The sequence below is a fragment of the Bubalus bubalis genome, chromosome 15 (genome assembly GCF_019923935.1).
Source record: "Bubalus bubalis isolate 160015118507 breed Murrah chromosome 15, NDDB_SH_1, whole genome shotgun sequence".
NCBI lineage: Eukaryota > Metazoa > Chordata > Mammalia > Artiodactyla > Bovidae > Bubalus > Bubalus bubalis.
This window is the reverse complement of record NC_059171.1, coordinates 38,903,309-38,920,454: the sequence shown is the minus strand read 5'-3', so window position 1 is coordinate 38,920,454 and position 17,146 is coordinate 38,903,309. Positions and strand designations below refer to the sequence as shown.

The following is a 17,146-nucleotide window of genomic DNA, read 5'->3' as shown; positions in this document are numbered from 1 at the left end:
ACTGAATTTATTTGAAGTAGGGTTGCATATATAATACAGGGCGATTATTTCTTTTTTTTTTTAACTTACGAAAATTTTTTTCCAAACACATGCTTTTTCAGAAATCCATGAGTACATATTTGTGTGCCTTCTACTTATCTTTGGTGGAGAAGGCAATGGCAACCCACTCCAGTACTCTTGCCTGGAAAATCCCATGGACGGAGGAGCCTGGTGGGCTGCCATCTATGGGGTCATACAGAGTCAGACACAACTGAAGCAACTTGGCAGCAGCACTCATCTTTGGGCTTTCCTGGGGCTCATTAGTAGAGAATTCGCCTGCCACTGCAGGAGACACAGGTTCAATCCCTGGGTAGGGAAGATCCCCTGGAAAAGGAAATGGCAACCCACTTCTTTCTTTTTCTTCATCTATTTTTTGGGGGTGGAGGTATTACTTAAATTTTTTTAATATATAAAACATATGTGCATTGATGAGTGGTCATTTAGCCACGCCCAGTTCTTTGTGACCCAAAAGACTGTAGCCCACCAGGCTCCTCTATTCATGGAATTTTCCAGGCAAGACTACTGCAGTGAGTTGCCATTTTCTTCTCTAGGGGATCTTCTCGACCTAAGGATCGAACACTCATCTCCTGTGTCTCTTGCAATGGCAGGGGGATTCTTTACCACTGAGCCACCTGGGAAGCCTATAAAGAATATGCATAAATTAGTATGTATAAAATTATCATGCATATGAAAATATTTAATATACAGCTTGGAATCAGAGGAAGCAGGAGATAGCAGTGAGTGCAGGCACCTCCTTTCACACATGAATACCGTATCTGCTACTCACTACCACGTGACAGGCTGAAAAGTGATTTTAAATACAAGTTGTTTCAAAAGATGGAAAGTAGCAACATGACTAAAAAACTTAAAAGGAAGCAAACAGTACAGCAGAATAATAAATATTCAGGAAATTGGGTTCTATGAGTAACTCAGCCACTAAATAGCTAAACATCTTGACTGTCACTTAACCTCTCTGGATCTGTCTTCTCACTTGTTAATGAAAAGGTTGGCTACCTCTCAAGTTTAAGAGTAGGAATTCTTAAATATTCTACAATATAAAATGGTTTTAGAAAGTAATAAACTGTTGAAAGGGGAAGACAAATCCTACCCAGCTCCCTCTTTTAACACAAACAGTAACAAAAATAATGAAATGGTATATGTACCTTACTTCATATTAGTTAACAAGAAAAACATTTTTACATGTGTCTTCTCTGACAGGTAAATTAAAAATTACTTCCTTCTATTAACTGTACTACAACAACTTCAGTTTCTTCAATCCTAACCAATAAATGCTATGCTCATAACAAAGTTCTTTTAGTAAAATTAATGGAGTAGTGGTTCAAGATGGCACAGAGGAACCTTAACATTTTTCTCTCCCTCCCTCTGAAATTCCATTCAGTGATGGTAAAGAAAGAAAGTGAAAGTTGCTCAGCTGTGTCTGACTCTTTGCGACCCCAAGGCTTCTCCAGGCCAGAATACTGGACTGGGTAGCCGTTCTCTTCTCCAGGGGATCTTCCCAACCTAGGGATGAAACCCAGGTCTCCTGCTTTGCAGGCACATTCTTCACCTGCTGAGCCCTCAGGGAAGCCCAAGAATAATGGAGTGGGTAGCCTATCCCTTCTCTAGCGGATCTTCTCAACCCCGGAATTGAACCAGGGTCTCCTGCATTGCAGGCAGATTCTTTACCAGCTGAGCTCCTAGGGAAACCCAATGATGGTAAAAGAATGAACAAAAAAATTACAAACTGCCAATATTAAAGAGAACAGAATGGAGACAAAAAGTATGCAAGAAATTTAAATTACCTTCTAGTGGACCAAAAGCATGCAGAAGGGTGATAACTAGTGAAGGAGAGTGAAGGAAACTGCAGCTAAAAATACACAGAAGGAAGAACCTATGAAAATAAGCCAATCTATTCTGAAGAATCCCATAAAGGCACAGGACTCCATCATGCCAGGAATTATAGAAAGCTGGAATGAGAAGCGAGGCTGAAAGCAAGTGGAATAATTAAAAGAATATAGTCAGGGAAGGCAATTTTCTGTCTAGCACAGAACATTTGACAGAAAGGCCAAGTGCACCACACCTAGAAATAAGGTGTTTATTGCCCTGGCAAAATAAATACATTTTTTCTCTTCTCTAAAAAACATATAATTAAATAAATAAATGTTCTAGAGAAATAAGTCTGGAGGGCTGATTATGCAGCAACAGGTAACTCAGTCCATCAGGAAAGAAAAGAATCAAAATGACAGCTGTCTGGCAAGGCATGAGCAGTGGTAAGGCCTGGAGTAGGAGCACAGGCTCCTCAAGGCTCTGAGGTTGGACTGTGTGGCTTAAGTCCTGATGGTCCACTCACCTGCTCTGTGATTGGGGCAATGCACTTAGACTCTCTGTGCTACTGTTTACTCACATATAAAAGGGGATTAATAATTATGCCTATTTCACAGGGCTGTTATGAGGATTAAATAAATAAATAGCCACATGTAAAGCTCTCAAAATATGCCTCTGGTAGGACCATCACCCCCTAAAATGTAGCTTAAAAAAAAGCTAATCAATTCATTATAGACCCAGTCATCACTGGGGCTTCCTGGGTGGCTCAGATGTTAAAAGAATCTGCCTGCAATGCAGGAGACCCAGGTTTGATCCCTGGGTTGGAAAGATCCCCTGGAGGAGGGCATGGCAACCCACTCCAGTATTCTTGCCTAGAGAACCCCACGGACAGAGGAACCTGACAGGCTACAGTTTAAAGGGTTGCAAAGAGTCAGACACAACTGAAGCAACTTAGCACTCATGCACAGGCAGAGATTCAGATACAATATATTAGCCTAAGTGGCTGGAAGAGGCTTTTAATAGCTTGCTTGGTGGACTGAATGAAACCTGGACCCAATGACAGACTATACTAGATGAAGTTGAAATACCAGAACTTCCTTAGTATACCACTGAGAAAGGTGTTCAAAGGCTAGAAGAAAATATAACGTTAGGATGGATTTATTATTTATGATCTGTTCACCACCTCTTATTATGGCCCCAGCAGGATCTATAAGATACATACTTTACCAAGACTAAGAGAAACACCTTTGAGAAGGGAGTCCCAGCATTTCTGAGGGCCATGTGGTAGCTGTTCTCCATAGGCCAGGACTAACAGTGAGAACCGCTGCCAACAAGAGCTCCCTGAACTCAATGGGAAAATGAGATCCTTTAGCGGCAGGAGTCAGGTCAGCACTTCTTAGCCAACAACATGATGGGCATGGTTATCATAATGCTGCAGAGCCTAACAACCTGTAGAGTTTTCTGGTACTGGCTGGTTGGTTATGGTGTCCTTAGAAATAAAATAGATGGGAAAACTCTAATTCTAGAGAACAAAAGTCTGATTTGAATCACCACATATGAAACTCACGGCCCCTCAACCAATTCCCTTGAACCAATTCCCAGACATCAAGCTTTTCAAATGAAAAGGAGGTCGTGTCCCCTTGCGGAAGGATGCTATTACCAAACCCGAAATCTGGACCACCAATCTTCCTTCCAGCTTTCCCAAAGGGGTCTGTGGCTATTTACCAGAACTGAGGGAGGAGAAATTAGCAGACTTTTCAGAGATAATCTGAACTGACACTAACTCTTCCAGAACAAATTCAGTGCCAGTCAGAACAAGGGCTTATGGAGATTGCATGATAAATGGAGATTTAGCTCAGATCTACCTCATGAATCTGCTCTATGGTTATTCTCCCTAGAATGTACAACTGGAACATGTATAGTCAGCCACTGGCAGCATCTCCACACCGGTTCCTTGGTCTGTGGAGTGAAGGCTATTAGAGTAGGAATGGCCAAGTGAGAACTTCCGCTACCTACCAAAGGAGTAAGTCAAAGGCAAAATACCACCCTCCTAGGGCACTGCAGCAGTCAGCACCTCTGTCAAGGACCTGGAAGATGCAGGGTGGTGACTCCTACCACATTCGCATTCAACTTGCCTATGAGGCCCTGAAGAAAACAGGTCTTCCAGAAGGACAATTTATTGTCATAAACTTAATCAAGGGGTAACTCCAATTGCAGCTGTTGTTCCAGATGTGATTTCATGGCTGGAGTAAATTAAAATATCCCTCAGCACCTGGCATGCAATAATTATCTAACAAATGCTTTCTTTTTCTAGACCTGTTAGTAAAGATGATATACCTCCGGGTCACATTAACTCTCTAGCTCTATGCCACAGTCTAGTTTACATAGACTCTGAAGGCCACTCCATTCCACAGGACAGTATGCTACTCCATTACACATGCTGACTTGACCTGGAAGCAGAAAACTGCAACTACTCTCGACACATGGTAAGACACCTCTATGCCAGAGGGTGGGAAATGAATCTCACAAAAATGCTGGGCCTTGGTTGAAATTCCCAGGGGGCCAGAGGTCTGGGCTATGTCAAGATATCCTTTCCTACCACAAAGAAGCTCAGTGCTTAATGGGTCTCTTTGATTTTTGGAGGCAACAAATACTTCATATGGACATGTTTCTTCAATTCTTTTAACAAGTAACCCAAAAAGCTGCCAGTGTTGAGTGGGGCCCAGAACAAGATAAGACTCTGCAAGAGGTGCAGGTCATCAGGCAAGCTCTTCCACTACTTGAGTTTTATAACCTGGCAGACGTGATGCTTGCAGTACAGAGATGGACAATGAGTATTCTGAGAGGTCTCTATGAGTAGCGTATGCAGAACTAGAGTAGCCCTGAACGATAGCAGTAGAGGGCTCTGAGCAGGGCACTTGAAGGATTATCTTTCTGCAAAGACAGATGGCCTAAAGTGAGGACCAAAAATGATTTGTGTCAAGTGACTAATGATTGTGCTGGATGGTCAGAGATTTAGCAGAAACAGGATTGGGAAATATGTGACAAGAACGTCTGGGAAAGGGATAGGAAGACAGATCTCTCTCAAACAGGCACAGAGTGAAAAAATAAATGAGTCACACGTGAATAATTTCTTCAGCAGAGAAGAATATTAATAATCAAGGGACAAGACAGCTAGTCGTGTGGAGTCAGTCAATCTCTCTCCCTGATACTCTTGCCCACCTCCCCAGTGGGTTCAAGAACAAAGTTGCCATGACAGCAGGGATGTGCTTCTGTCTTGGGGGTAGGAAGAGTATCTCAACATGGCCCAGACCACTGGCCAACTAGAAAATTTACCAGCTGCTAGGCCCCTGAATTTCTGTGGTATGGAACTTATGCATAGATTCGGGAATACTGACTTCCACTCACCCTGTGAGTAGTGATCTGGCTACAGTCACTGCTAAATGACCAATCTACCATGGCAGAAACCAATACTAAGCTTCCAAGACAGTATGATTCCCTGGGAGCATCAGCCAGCCACCTGGTAGCAAATTGGTGACATAGGACTATTTGAAATGGAAAGGGCAGTGATATATTTATCACTGGAATGGACATTTATTCTGAATATGGATTTGCCTTTCCTGCCCACAAAGCTTCTACCAAAACCACCATTCATGAACTTACAGATTCTCATGTTCATTGTCATGGTATTCCAAATAGCATTATTTTTAACCAAAAAAATCATTAATTATGTGGGATAATGGGGTCACGCTTATGGACTTCACTGGGCTGACTAGTGCTGGACCTGGCAGACTAGTGAAATGAAACTTCTCTTTAAATTAAATTTTCTATTTTGAGACCATTGTAAATTCACATGCAATTGCAAGAAATAATACATGGAGAGCTCCTGCAATGTTTATCAGTTCTCCCAATGGTAACATCTTGTAAATCACAGTATATTACAACCAGGAAAGTGACATTGATGTGATCCATCAGTAGTATTCAGATTTCACCAGTTTCAGGTGTAATCATTTGTGTGTATATTTAGTTCTATATACTTTTACCATATGTGAAGGTTCACGTATACACCACCAGAGTCAAGTCACAGGACATTCCATCACCACGACGATCCCTTGTGCTGTCCTTCCACTCCTTATCTCCCTTCTGCCCTATCCTAACTCTTAGCAACCATATATCTGTTCCCCATCTCAGTAATTACACTATTTCAATAATGTCATATAAACAGAATCACAAAGTATGTAACTCTTTGGGATTGGCTTTTTTTCACAAAGCATAACTCACTTGAGAGCCATTCAAGTTGCTGTGTGTATCAATCACTGATTCCTCTTTACTGCTGAGTCATATTCCACAAGATAGATATACCACATTATGTTTAACCATTGACCAGTTGAAGGACATCTGGGCTGTTTCCAGTTTTTGGCTATAATAAATAAATAAAGCTCCTATGGCCACTTCTGTGTAAGTTTTTATATGAACATAAGTTTTCATTTCTCTGGGATAAACATCCTGTGCTCCAGTGTGCATTTATCTCCTTTGGGAGGATCTGACCATCTCAACCTGAGTAGCTGGTCAGAGGCCAGAGGACTTGAGTCGCTAACTTCTGGACTGGGAGTCTATCACTCCATGTTTGCCAGCTGACAACAGCAGAGTGCCCCAAGTTTTACAAAGAGAGGGAGAAGACAAATGGGATAATCACTGTTTAATTTTATTCCTAAATCCCTACAAACCAGGCTCTACTCAAATGCTATTGCTTTCTTTATTTCCTGTTATTTAATGCCAACAGATAAAAACAAACTTAAGCATCATAATCACATTAGAAAAATTAATCACAAGAAAAATCTTAATAAAACCTTTAAAAGTAAAAACAAAATAAAGGAAAATCCAAACATATTAAAAGAAGAAAGTGAGATGTTTAAGTAAAAGTAAGAGTTAGGAAAGAGACATAATAAGTGAAAGCTAATGCTGACTTGGGAAATCATAGGAGTCTGATTGTATACAATCAGAGCATATTACCACCCAAGAAACAGAATACATACAGAATATATTCATCTTTTCTTTTAGGCAATGGCACCCCACTCCAGCACTCTTGCCTGGAAAATCCCATGGATGGAGGAGCCTGATGGGCCGCAGTCCATGGGGTCGCTAAGAGTCGGATACGATTGAGCGACTTCACTTTCACTTTTCACTTTCATGCACTGGAGAAGGAAATGGCAACCCACTCCAGTGTTCTCGCCTGGAGAATCCCAGGGACGGGGGAGCCTGATGGGCTGCCGTCTATGGGGTCACACAGAGTCGGACACTGAAGCGACTTAGCAGCAGCAGCAGCAGTACTATTTATATCAATATGTATATTACAGCTGTTGATAAAAACCTACTTTCCTTAGAGATTTATATCTACCTCAATACACTCTTTCATTGTTATTATATTAACTGGTCATTTCCTCTAAACCTGCTTTGAAAATGTTTTACTCTACTGTGAAACTAAATATTTCAGAAGGCTTTTATTACTAACTTGGAGATAATTCTCCTAGAATTCTATAATGTAAAAATCAGGGAATACTATGGTTAAAACCAGAAATGTTTTGCATCATTTCTTTACATATTAGTTTTTAAAACATTGGTGTAATTTTTTAAGTTGTCAATATAAAACTAGTGAGAAAACAAAGGGGTAAATAAAGCTGTATGAGTATTGCCAGTATATGAATTTAGAAGACTTATATCTTATATTAAAAATAAGACAACTGAAACCAATCCTTCAAATAAGCTATTTTTGGACTTTTCAGTATTCTGAAAAGACAAAATATCTGATTTAAATATTCGGTTGGAATATTCCATCATTTTGAAATAAAAAATACCAATAAGAAATATTCATGAAAAATTTTAAAAATATTTACATAAAATCTATCTAATATATTGCTAAAATGAAACTATAAAGTGTATTATAACATCAGTATTCTACATAAATCAGCTAAAATAGTTACTCACCATCCTAAAACAATAAAATGTTCTGGGCGGCCTTAAAAACTCTTGCAACCCATTTTCTCAATGTGCTGTAAAGTAACATGCCACCCTCTACTGTTAAGAAACAGTAACATTCATAAAGCAGAAAACCAGTTTTTTGCTCAACTGTTGCCACCTGGTGGCTATAACATGGGTTTTTCACTACACCACAGCTCCCAATCGGCTTAACAGGCTCTACAAATCTCTGTTCCCTAGAGGAAATGGCAACCCGCGCCCCCAGCCCCCAATCCGCCCCCCCCCCCCCGCCCCCTCCCCTCCAGTATTCTTGTCAGGAGAATCCCATGGACAGAGGAGCCTGGCGGGCTACAGCGCATGGGGTTGCAAGAGTCGGACACAACTTGGCGACTAAACTACTACTATTACTAAGTGCCATAAGAGGGTTAAAGGTTTTAAAATATTTTTAAAAGGAAAAAGGCATTTGACTTTAAAAATGTAACATTTAGCAAATATTTACCAGGTCCTCTATACGTAAGCGTGTGTTACGTTGGTTACAAAAATGAAAAGGACTTGGTCCCCATCCTACAATAAATATAACACTTTACAGAGACACATCTTAAAATAATGAACCAAGGAAAAGAGAAATGAATAAGTGAGCATGGACGAATAAATGGACTTTCAGGTCACTGAAACTTGAGATCACTTGAGATCACTGAAATAGGCAGTTCACATGAATTGTCCTTGATTAAATTCCTGCCTGCAGGGGAAAGTTCCTTTTAAGGATAACTTACTTGGTTCTTACTAAATATTTCGTATTTCTGAGGTGCACATATAGATACATGTGTTTATATTTTAAAGATAAGAATTTAACCAATGGGTACAAGGTTAACTTTCATTCATTCATATATATATATATATATATATATATATATACACACACACACACACACGTGTATATGTGTTCACTTTCATATATATATATATATGTGTGTGTGTGTGTGTGTGTGTATATGCTTTCCTGATGGCTCAGCAAGTAAAGAATCGGCTGCAATACAGGAGACACAAGAGATGCAGGCTCAATTCCTGGGTTGGGAAGATTCCTGGGGGACGGCATGGTAACCCATACCAGTATTCTTGCCTGGAGAATCCATGGACAAATGAGCCTGGAGGGCTACAGTTCAATGGGTTGCAAAGAGTCAGACATGACTAAGTGCGCACACACACACACATTTTAATCAAAGCCCCTGGACTTTCAATGTAAGTCTCATCTGGTTGGTGAGATGATAAAGGCCTAAAACAAGAGATGATTTTTACTATGGAATTTGTAGGCAGGGAAGCTAATTTTAGGGGGAAGAGCACAGGTAAAGATATCATGCTTTGTTCAGGGAACAGCTGGCTAAAATGTCTGGCTCCAAAAGCTATCTTTAAAGCAGAAACCATGTTACAAATTAAATCTTATATAGAACCCAATATATATAAAAACAAGCATAGTATTTTGGTAGTATAAGTATATTTTATCAGTTCAAATTCATAGAATTTACTTAATATTAAATAAAAAACTGTGAACATGCAATTATTTTGATAAAAATTACAAACTAGTATCAGAAGTGAGGGATAACAACCCGGTTCTCAATTTCTGTATTTTGACTGCCCAATACCAAGAAAATCTACTTATAATACCCCACATGTGTAAGTGGGTGAGGAAACAGGCACTGTCATGCACTATAAGTGGGAGTGTGGTGCAGTGTTTATCTATCAAAACTCAAACTGGGTGTGCACACTTTTAGTCAGTATATATCCCATATATACGGATAAGGGTGTGCTCAGTTGTGTCTGACTCTTTGCAACCCCATGGACTGTAGCCCACCAGGTTTCTCTGTTCATGGAATTTTCTAGGCAAGAATACTGAAGCAAGTTGCCATTTTCTACTCTAGGGGATTTTACTGACCTAGGGATTGAACTGGCGTCTCCAGCATCTTCTGCATTGGCAGGTGGAGTCCTTACCACTCAGCCACCTGGTGGCTAAGTCATGTCCAATTCTTTTGCAATTTCAAGGACTGTAGCCCCATCAGACTCTGACAATGGGATTTTCCAGGCAGGACTAAAGGAGTGGGTTGCCATTTCCTTCTCCAGGGGTTCTTTCCCATCCAGGAATTGAACCCCCATTTCCTGTATTGGCAGGCAGAATGACAGAAGAATCATAATTCAAAGCAAGACCATCTGAATCAAGAGGTTTCATTCTTAAACATTAATGATGTAGTTAAAAAACCTGTATGTTTTTAAGTATATCTGTATATATAATTAACTTATATTCATATATGCATACATAAAATCTCTAGTAGTATGCATTTATAAAAATACACATTCCAGCTTTGAGAAAATGAGGGAAAGGAGGCTTTTATATGCACTTTGGCACCCCACTCCAGTACTCTTGCCTGGAAAATCCCATGGACGGAGGAGCCTGGTAGGCTGTAGTCCATGGGGTCGCCAAGAGTCAGACACAACTGAGCGACTTCACTTTCACTTTTCACTTTCATGCTTTGGAGAAGGAAATGGCAACCCACTCCAGTGTTCTTGGCTGGAGAATCCCAGGGACAGAGGAGCCTGGTGGGCTGCCGTCTATGAGGTCACACAGAGTCGGACACGACTGAAGTGACTTACCAGCAGCAGCAGCAGTAACCTTTACCACTGAGTCACTGGGGAAGCCCTATATAGTTCATAAATATGCAGAAAAAATGTAAATGCTCACTGTAGCACTGTCTGTATTAAGGGGAAGGAAAAAAAAAACAAAACAGCCTAGAAGCTCATAGTGAAGGTCTGGTTAGATGAATAATGCTACATCCAAACCATGGAATGCCCAACAAATATTTTTTCAGTGAGCTATACAGACAGCCTCCTGTATTTGCAGATGTGGAAGCTGCAGAAGGCTAACTGCACCATTTATATAAGGGACTTGAGTATCCAGGAGTTGGGTATCACAGAGGATCCTGGAACCAATCCCTTGTTGGATAGGGACAAGGGTAAGCACACTACACTACACATATATAATGATAAGGAAAAATATTCAAAGTTATACTTAAGTGAGAAGAGCAATTTTCAGCAGCAGCCATGAAAATATACTGAGTGCTCATTACCAGGTCCCTGTACTAAGTGTTTAAATAATAAATTCATTTAGTCTCATAAAAATCCCATGATAGAGTTTCCTGTTATTTAAAAAAAGGAAAAGAAGATACATGGATATTACATAACTTTCCAAGGAAACACAGGTAGTAAATGATAGAAGAATCATAATTCAAAGCAACACCGTCTGAATCCAGAGGTTTCATTCTTAAACATTTATGATGCAGTTCAAAAACCTGTATGTTTTTAAGTATATCTGTATATATAATTAACTTATATTCATATATGCATACATAAAATCTGTAGTAGTATGCATTTATAAAAATACACATTCCAGCTTTGAGAAAATGAGGGAAAGGAGGCTTTTATATGCACTTAGTAACCTTCAGTGCTATTTACATTCTCCTTTCACAACATCACTTTTATACTTTACAATTTTTTTTCAAAAATCCTGATCACACAATCAGATCAGATCAGATCAGATCAGTCGCTCAGTCGTGTCCGACTCTTTGCGATCCCATGAATCGCAGCACGACAGGCCTCCCTGTCCATCACCAACTCCCGGAGTTCACCCAGACTCACGTCCATCAAGTCAGTGATGCCATCCAGCCATCTCATCCTCTGTCGTCCCCTTCTCCTCCTGCCCCCAATCCTTCCCAGCATCAGAGTCTTTTCCAATGAGTCAACTCTTCGCATGAGGTGGCCAAAGTACTGGAGTTTCAGCTTTAGCATCATTCCTTCCAAAGAAATCCCAGGGCTGATCTCCTTCAGAATGGACTAGTTGGATCTCCTTGCAGTCCAAGGGACTCTCAAGAGTCTTCTCCAACACCACAGTTCAAAAGCATCAATTCTTTGGTGCTCAGCATTCTTCACAGTCCAACTCTCACATCCATACATGACCACTGGAAAAACCACAGCCTTGACTAGATGAACGTTTGTTGGCAAAGTAATGTCTCTGCTTTTGAATATGCTATCTAGGTTGGTCATAACTTTCCTTCCAAAGAGTAAGCGTCTTTTAATTTCATGGCTGCAGTCACCATCTGCAGTGATTTTGGAGCCCAGAAAAATAAAGTCTGACACTGTTTCCACTGTTTCCCCATCTATTTCCCATGAAGTGATGGGACTGGATGCCATGATCTTCGTTTTCTGAATGTTGAGCTTTAAGCCAACTTTTTCACTCTCCACTTTCACCTTCATCAAGAGGCTCTTTAGTTCCTCTTCACTTTCTGCCATAAGGGTGGTGTCATCTGCATATCTGAGGTTATTGATATTTCTCCCGGCAATCTTGATTCCAGCTTGCGTTTCTTCCAGTCCAGCGTTTCTCATGATGTACTCTGCATAGAAGTTAAATAAACAGGGTGACAATATACAGCCTTGACGAACTCCTTTTCTTATTTGGAACCAGTCTGTTGTTCCATGTCCAGTTCTAACTGTTGCTTCCTGACCTGCATACAGATTTCTCAAGAGGCACGTCAGGTGGTCTGGTATTCCCATCTCTTTCAGAATTTTCCACAGTTTATTGTGATCCACACAGTCAAAGGCTTTGGCATAGTCAATAAAGCAGAAATAGATGTTTTTCTGGAACTCTCTTGCTTTTTTCCATAATCCAGCGGATGTCGGCAATTTGATCTCTGGTTCCTCTGCCTTTTCTAAAACCAGCTTGAACATCTGGAAGTTCACAGTTCATGTATTGCTGAAGCCTGGCTTGGAGAATTTTGAGCATTACTTTACTAGCGTGTGAGATGAGTGCAATTGTGTAGTAGTTTGAGCATTCTTTGGCATTGCCTTTCTTTGGGATTGGAATGAAAATTGACCTTTTCCAGTCCTGTGGCCACTGCTGAGTTTTCCAAATTTGCTGGCATATTGAGTGCAACACTTTCACAGCATCATCTTTCAGGATTTGGAATAGTTCAACTGGAATTCCATCACCTCCACTAGCTTTGTTCGTAATGATGCTTTCTAAGGCCCACTTGACTTCACATTCCAGGATGTCTGGCTCTAGGTCAGTGATCACACCATCGTGATTGTCTGGGTCGTGAAGATCTTTTTTGTACAGTTCTTCTGTGTATTCTTGCCACCTCTTCTTAATATCTTCTGCTTCTGTTAGGTCCATACCATTTCTGTCCTTTATCAAGCTCATCTTTGCATGAAATGTTCCTTTGCTATCTCTGATTTTCTTGAAGAGATCCCTAGTCTTTCCCATTCTGTTGTTTTCCTCTATTTCTTTGCATTGATCGCTGAAGAAGGCTTTCTTATCTCTTCTTGCTATTCTTTGGAACTCTGCATTCAGATGTTTATATCTTTCCTTTTTTCCTTTGCTTTTCACTTCTTTTCACAGCTATTTGTAAGGCCTCCGCAGACAGCCATTTTGCTTTTTTGCATTTCTTTTCCATGGGGATGGTCTGGATCCCTGTCTCCTGTACAATGTCACGAACCTCAGTCCATAGTTCATCAGGCACTCTATCAGATCTAGGCCCTTAAATCTATTTCCCACCTTCACTGTATAATCATAAGGGATTTGATTTAGGTCATACCTGAATGGCCTAGTGGTTTCCCCTACTTTATTCAATTTAAGTCTGAATTTGGCAATAAGGAGCTCATGGTCTGAGCCACAGTCAGCTCTTGGTCTTATTTTTGCTGACTGTATAGAGCTTCTCCATCTTTGGCTGCAAAGAATATAATCAATCTGATTTCAGTGTTGACCATCTGGTGATGTCCATGTGTAGAGTCTTCTCTTGTGTTGTTGGAAGAGGGTGTTTGTTATGACCAGTGCATTTTCTTGGCAAAACTCTATTAGTCTTTGCCCTGCTTCATTCTGTATTCCAAGGCCAAATTTGCCTGTTACTCCAGGTGTTTCTTGACTTCCTACTTTTGCATTCCAGTCCCCTATAATGAAAAGGACATCTTTTTTGGATGTTAGTTCTAAAAGCTCTTGTAGGTCTTCATAGAACCGTTCAACTTCACACAATAAAGACAAACTTTATTCATCTTGTAATGTCAGGATACTCTGTAATTAAATGGTTCCAGAAACTTCGAAGAGCAAAATGATTTTTTCACAAAATTGAATCTTTACACCAATACCTATCAATTACTCATAGTCTTCATCATAAATATGTCAGAAAAATACTGAATACCTCCAATAAACACTGCTGCTGCTGCTGCTACTAAGTCGCTTCAGTCCTGTCCGACACTAAAATAAAACTAACGTGGTATGTTCGGTTTTCTTATTACTCTGACAATTATTCTTGCTCTGTTATTATTCTGGACTAGCACGTTTTATTAAGTGCTCAAGCCTGTGCTATCCTCACTTGTTCAACTGTTTGTGAGCAGTCACACAGAAATCTCAATTCAAAGACTGCCCAGGCTGTCTTGAAGTTCAAATGTGCACTATGCGTTCTATTCCTTCATTCATGCATCTGGCAAACACGGAGTGCCCACTAAGAGTCAAGTACTGTGCAGTTTTCTGTAACCCAGAACACTACCCGTCTGTGAACTGTTTGGGACTGGTTCCCAAGGGGCTAAGTACAGAAATTGGGAATTTATTTTTATACAGTTTAATACTGCCAACTTCATGTCTGCTAGCTCAAAAAAATCTAATTTGTTTTTCTGCCTATTTCTTCCATTTCACCTATCTAATAATTCTATTGTATTTTACAGAATTATTGCCTGGGGCAGATGGATTTTTTTTTTTTAAAGGTCATTTACAGAAAAAGTGAAGCACTGATAGGTTAAATTACTTGCTCAACTTCATAGTGACACTTATTCTGTCATTTACCTATCCACTGAATTAAGAAATATTTCTGAAGAGCCTGGGACACCAGACACTAAGCTCCACGCTGCAGCTACTATGCACAAGAGAAGCCGAGAGCCCAGCCTCTTCCAGCTGAGTCCCACTCGGAGTCCCAGGAGTCGCCCTAGACGCGCCGCCGGCAGCTCTCGCTGCTGGTTTCCCTTCTAGCCCTCAGTTCAGAAGACGCGTGCAAAGGAGTGTGGACAACGCAGGCCCAACATGTAGATACCATACTGAAGTACAACAAACCGAGGAAGAACACGACCGCACGCTGTTCCAAGAGACCAGCCCAGACTTTACTTCCTACGCTGGGCCCCGCCCCCGGCTCCGCCTCTCGGTCTACCCAACTTCGCCGGGCCCAACAACGACGTCAAGCTCCGCCCTGCCCCCGGCTCCATCGTGACTCCGCCTCCAACCCCGCCTCCGGGCTCCGCCCCCAACTCCGGCCCCGCCCGCCAACGGGTGCCAGGCTTAGCTCTCGCGACTCACCTTCGTCCGGCCGAGCTCCGCCTTCCGCCGCAGCTCCGAGTGCCGCTCCAAAGCGCTTGCGAAGCCGCCTGGGCGCGGCCTAGGCTCCGTGGAATCAGAACTCTCGCTTCCGGAGCCACTCTCAGTGCCTGTTCCTCGACAGGATCGAGAAAAGAGAAACACTCGCAGAAAATGACTCTCGGCAGTCACGGCACGGGTCCGACACAGCGCCGCCATGACGGATCCACGGCCTCTGACCTTTGGCTTCTCCGCAAGCGCGCAGGTCGCGGGGCGGAGCAACGAGGGGCCGCCTATTGCAGAGCCCTGTGGGCGGGGGCCGTGGCCTGGTCGGTGGTGGGGCCAAGTGTGGGTCGAGAGCTTCGGGTTGGTGGACAAAACCCTGGATGGCTAGCAGCTATCCCCTGCTAGCAGCGGCCCGCTAAGTTTTGCCTGGAAAGCGTTCTGACTCGTAGTAGTTTCGCCCTCCCAAGTACCCCTTGGGCGTTGTGCTGCTGTCAATTCTGGTAATGTGACACTTGCCGCCCCCGCCTCCCGCGTCCTTCCCCAGAATGTCCGAAGGTTCTTACCCCCACCGCTCTTCAGGACTTTGCTCAACTGCGAGGTTCTCCTTGGCTATCTGATGTAGAATTGGAACTCCAAATACTATCGGACCCCCGCCACTTAACACTTATTAATATGCCATGTAGTTTACTTACAATAATTGTGCTTGGCGTGTGTTCTGAATTTATGAACTCTATGAGGGCAGGAATTGTGCTGTTGAATCCCTGACAGCGAGCACATGGTAGGGCTTAAACATTTGGGTTCCAAGTGTGTCCTTCTTTGCCTATTCTGTGGTCAGCCCAGCCACGTTACAAAAATACTAATTTGAGACGTTTTGGGTCACCTCTGGCTGCAATCCCTTCTCTTAGGGAGTAAGTTCATAATGCCTAAATATGCACCACCCAGAGGACCCACGCTCACTTACGATTTTCTGCCTTCCAGCACCATGTTAATTGCCAGATTTGCCCACGTTCTTCAAAACTGAGACGAACACCATAGATGTGTTAATGAATTAAGCTGTCCATCCTTCTACCCAGCATTTTTATAATAATATACAATTATTTACTTCAGCAAGCACTGTTCCATCGCATTTGCAAGTACTTTGAGGGGAGGAATTTTTATGTATGACCCCAGACCCTATTTTAATAATGCTTTTGACTGTAAGACTTTTGTTTTTGGCCAGGCCAGGCATCTTGTAGGGAGCTTATTTCCCTGACCAGGGACTGAACCCTGAACTGGACAGTGAAAGCTCAGACTCCCAGCCAGTGAACCCATCAGAGAATTCCCAATAATGCTTTTGACTATGGATTTTAAAACTCTGATATTCTCATCAATTGTGTAGACAGTAGAAAGAACACAAGAAGTGGACTAACCTTTGTTGTTCAGTCACTTAGTCGAGGTCTGACTCTATGACCCCATGGACTGTAGCACACCAGGCTGCCCTGTCCATCACGATCTCCCAGACCTTACTTAAGCTCAAGAAGCTGAAGTTGAATGGTTCTATGAAAATCTATAAGACCTCCTAGAACTAACATAAAAAAAAATGTCCTTTTCATCATAGGCAATGCCAAAGAATGCTCAAACTACCACACAGTTGCACTCATTTCACATGCTAGTAAATTAATGTTCAAAATTCTCCAAGCCAGGCTTCAGCAATACATGAACCGTGAACTTCCAAATGTCCCAGCTGGTTTTAGAAAAGGCAGGGGAAGCAGAGATCAAATTGCCAACATCCGCTGGATCATCGAAAAAGCAAGAGTTCCAGAAAAACATCTATTTGTGCTTTATTGACTATGCCAAAGCTTTTGACTGTGTGGATCACAATAAACTGTGGAAAATTCTGAAAGAGATGGGAATACCAGACCACCTGACCTGCCTCTTGAGAAA

At 41.8% G+C, this 17,146-nt stretch overlaps 1 protein-coding gene across 1 annotated transcript in view; it reads right to left on the bottom strand.

The window, feature by feature from the left end:
- MRPS28 (mitochondrial ribosomal protein S28) overlaps positions 1 to 15,483 on the bottom strand; it is a 102,547-nt gene extending 87,064 nt beyond the window's left edge. The window contains exon 1 of the mRNA XM_006057047.4: positions 15,221 to 15,483. Within this exon, the coding sequence (XP_006057109.3) occupies positions 15,221 to 15,436 (216 nt within the window). The 5' untranslated portion in view covers positions 15,437 to 15,483. The remainder of the gene's footprint in view (positions 1 to 15,220) is intronic.
- Between the last annotated feature and the right edge of the window lie 1,663 nt (positions 15,484 to 17,146).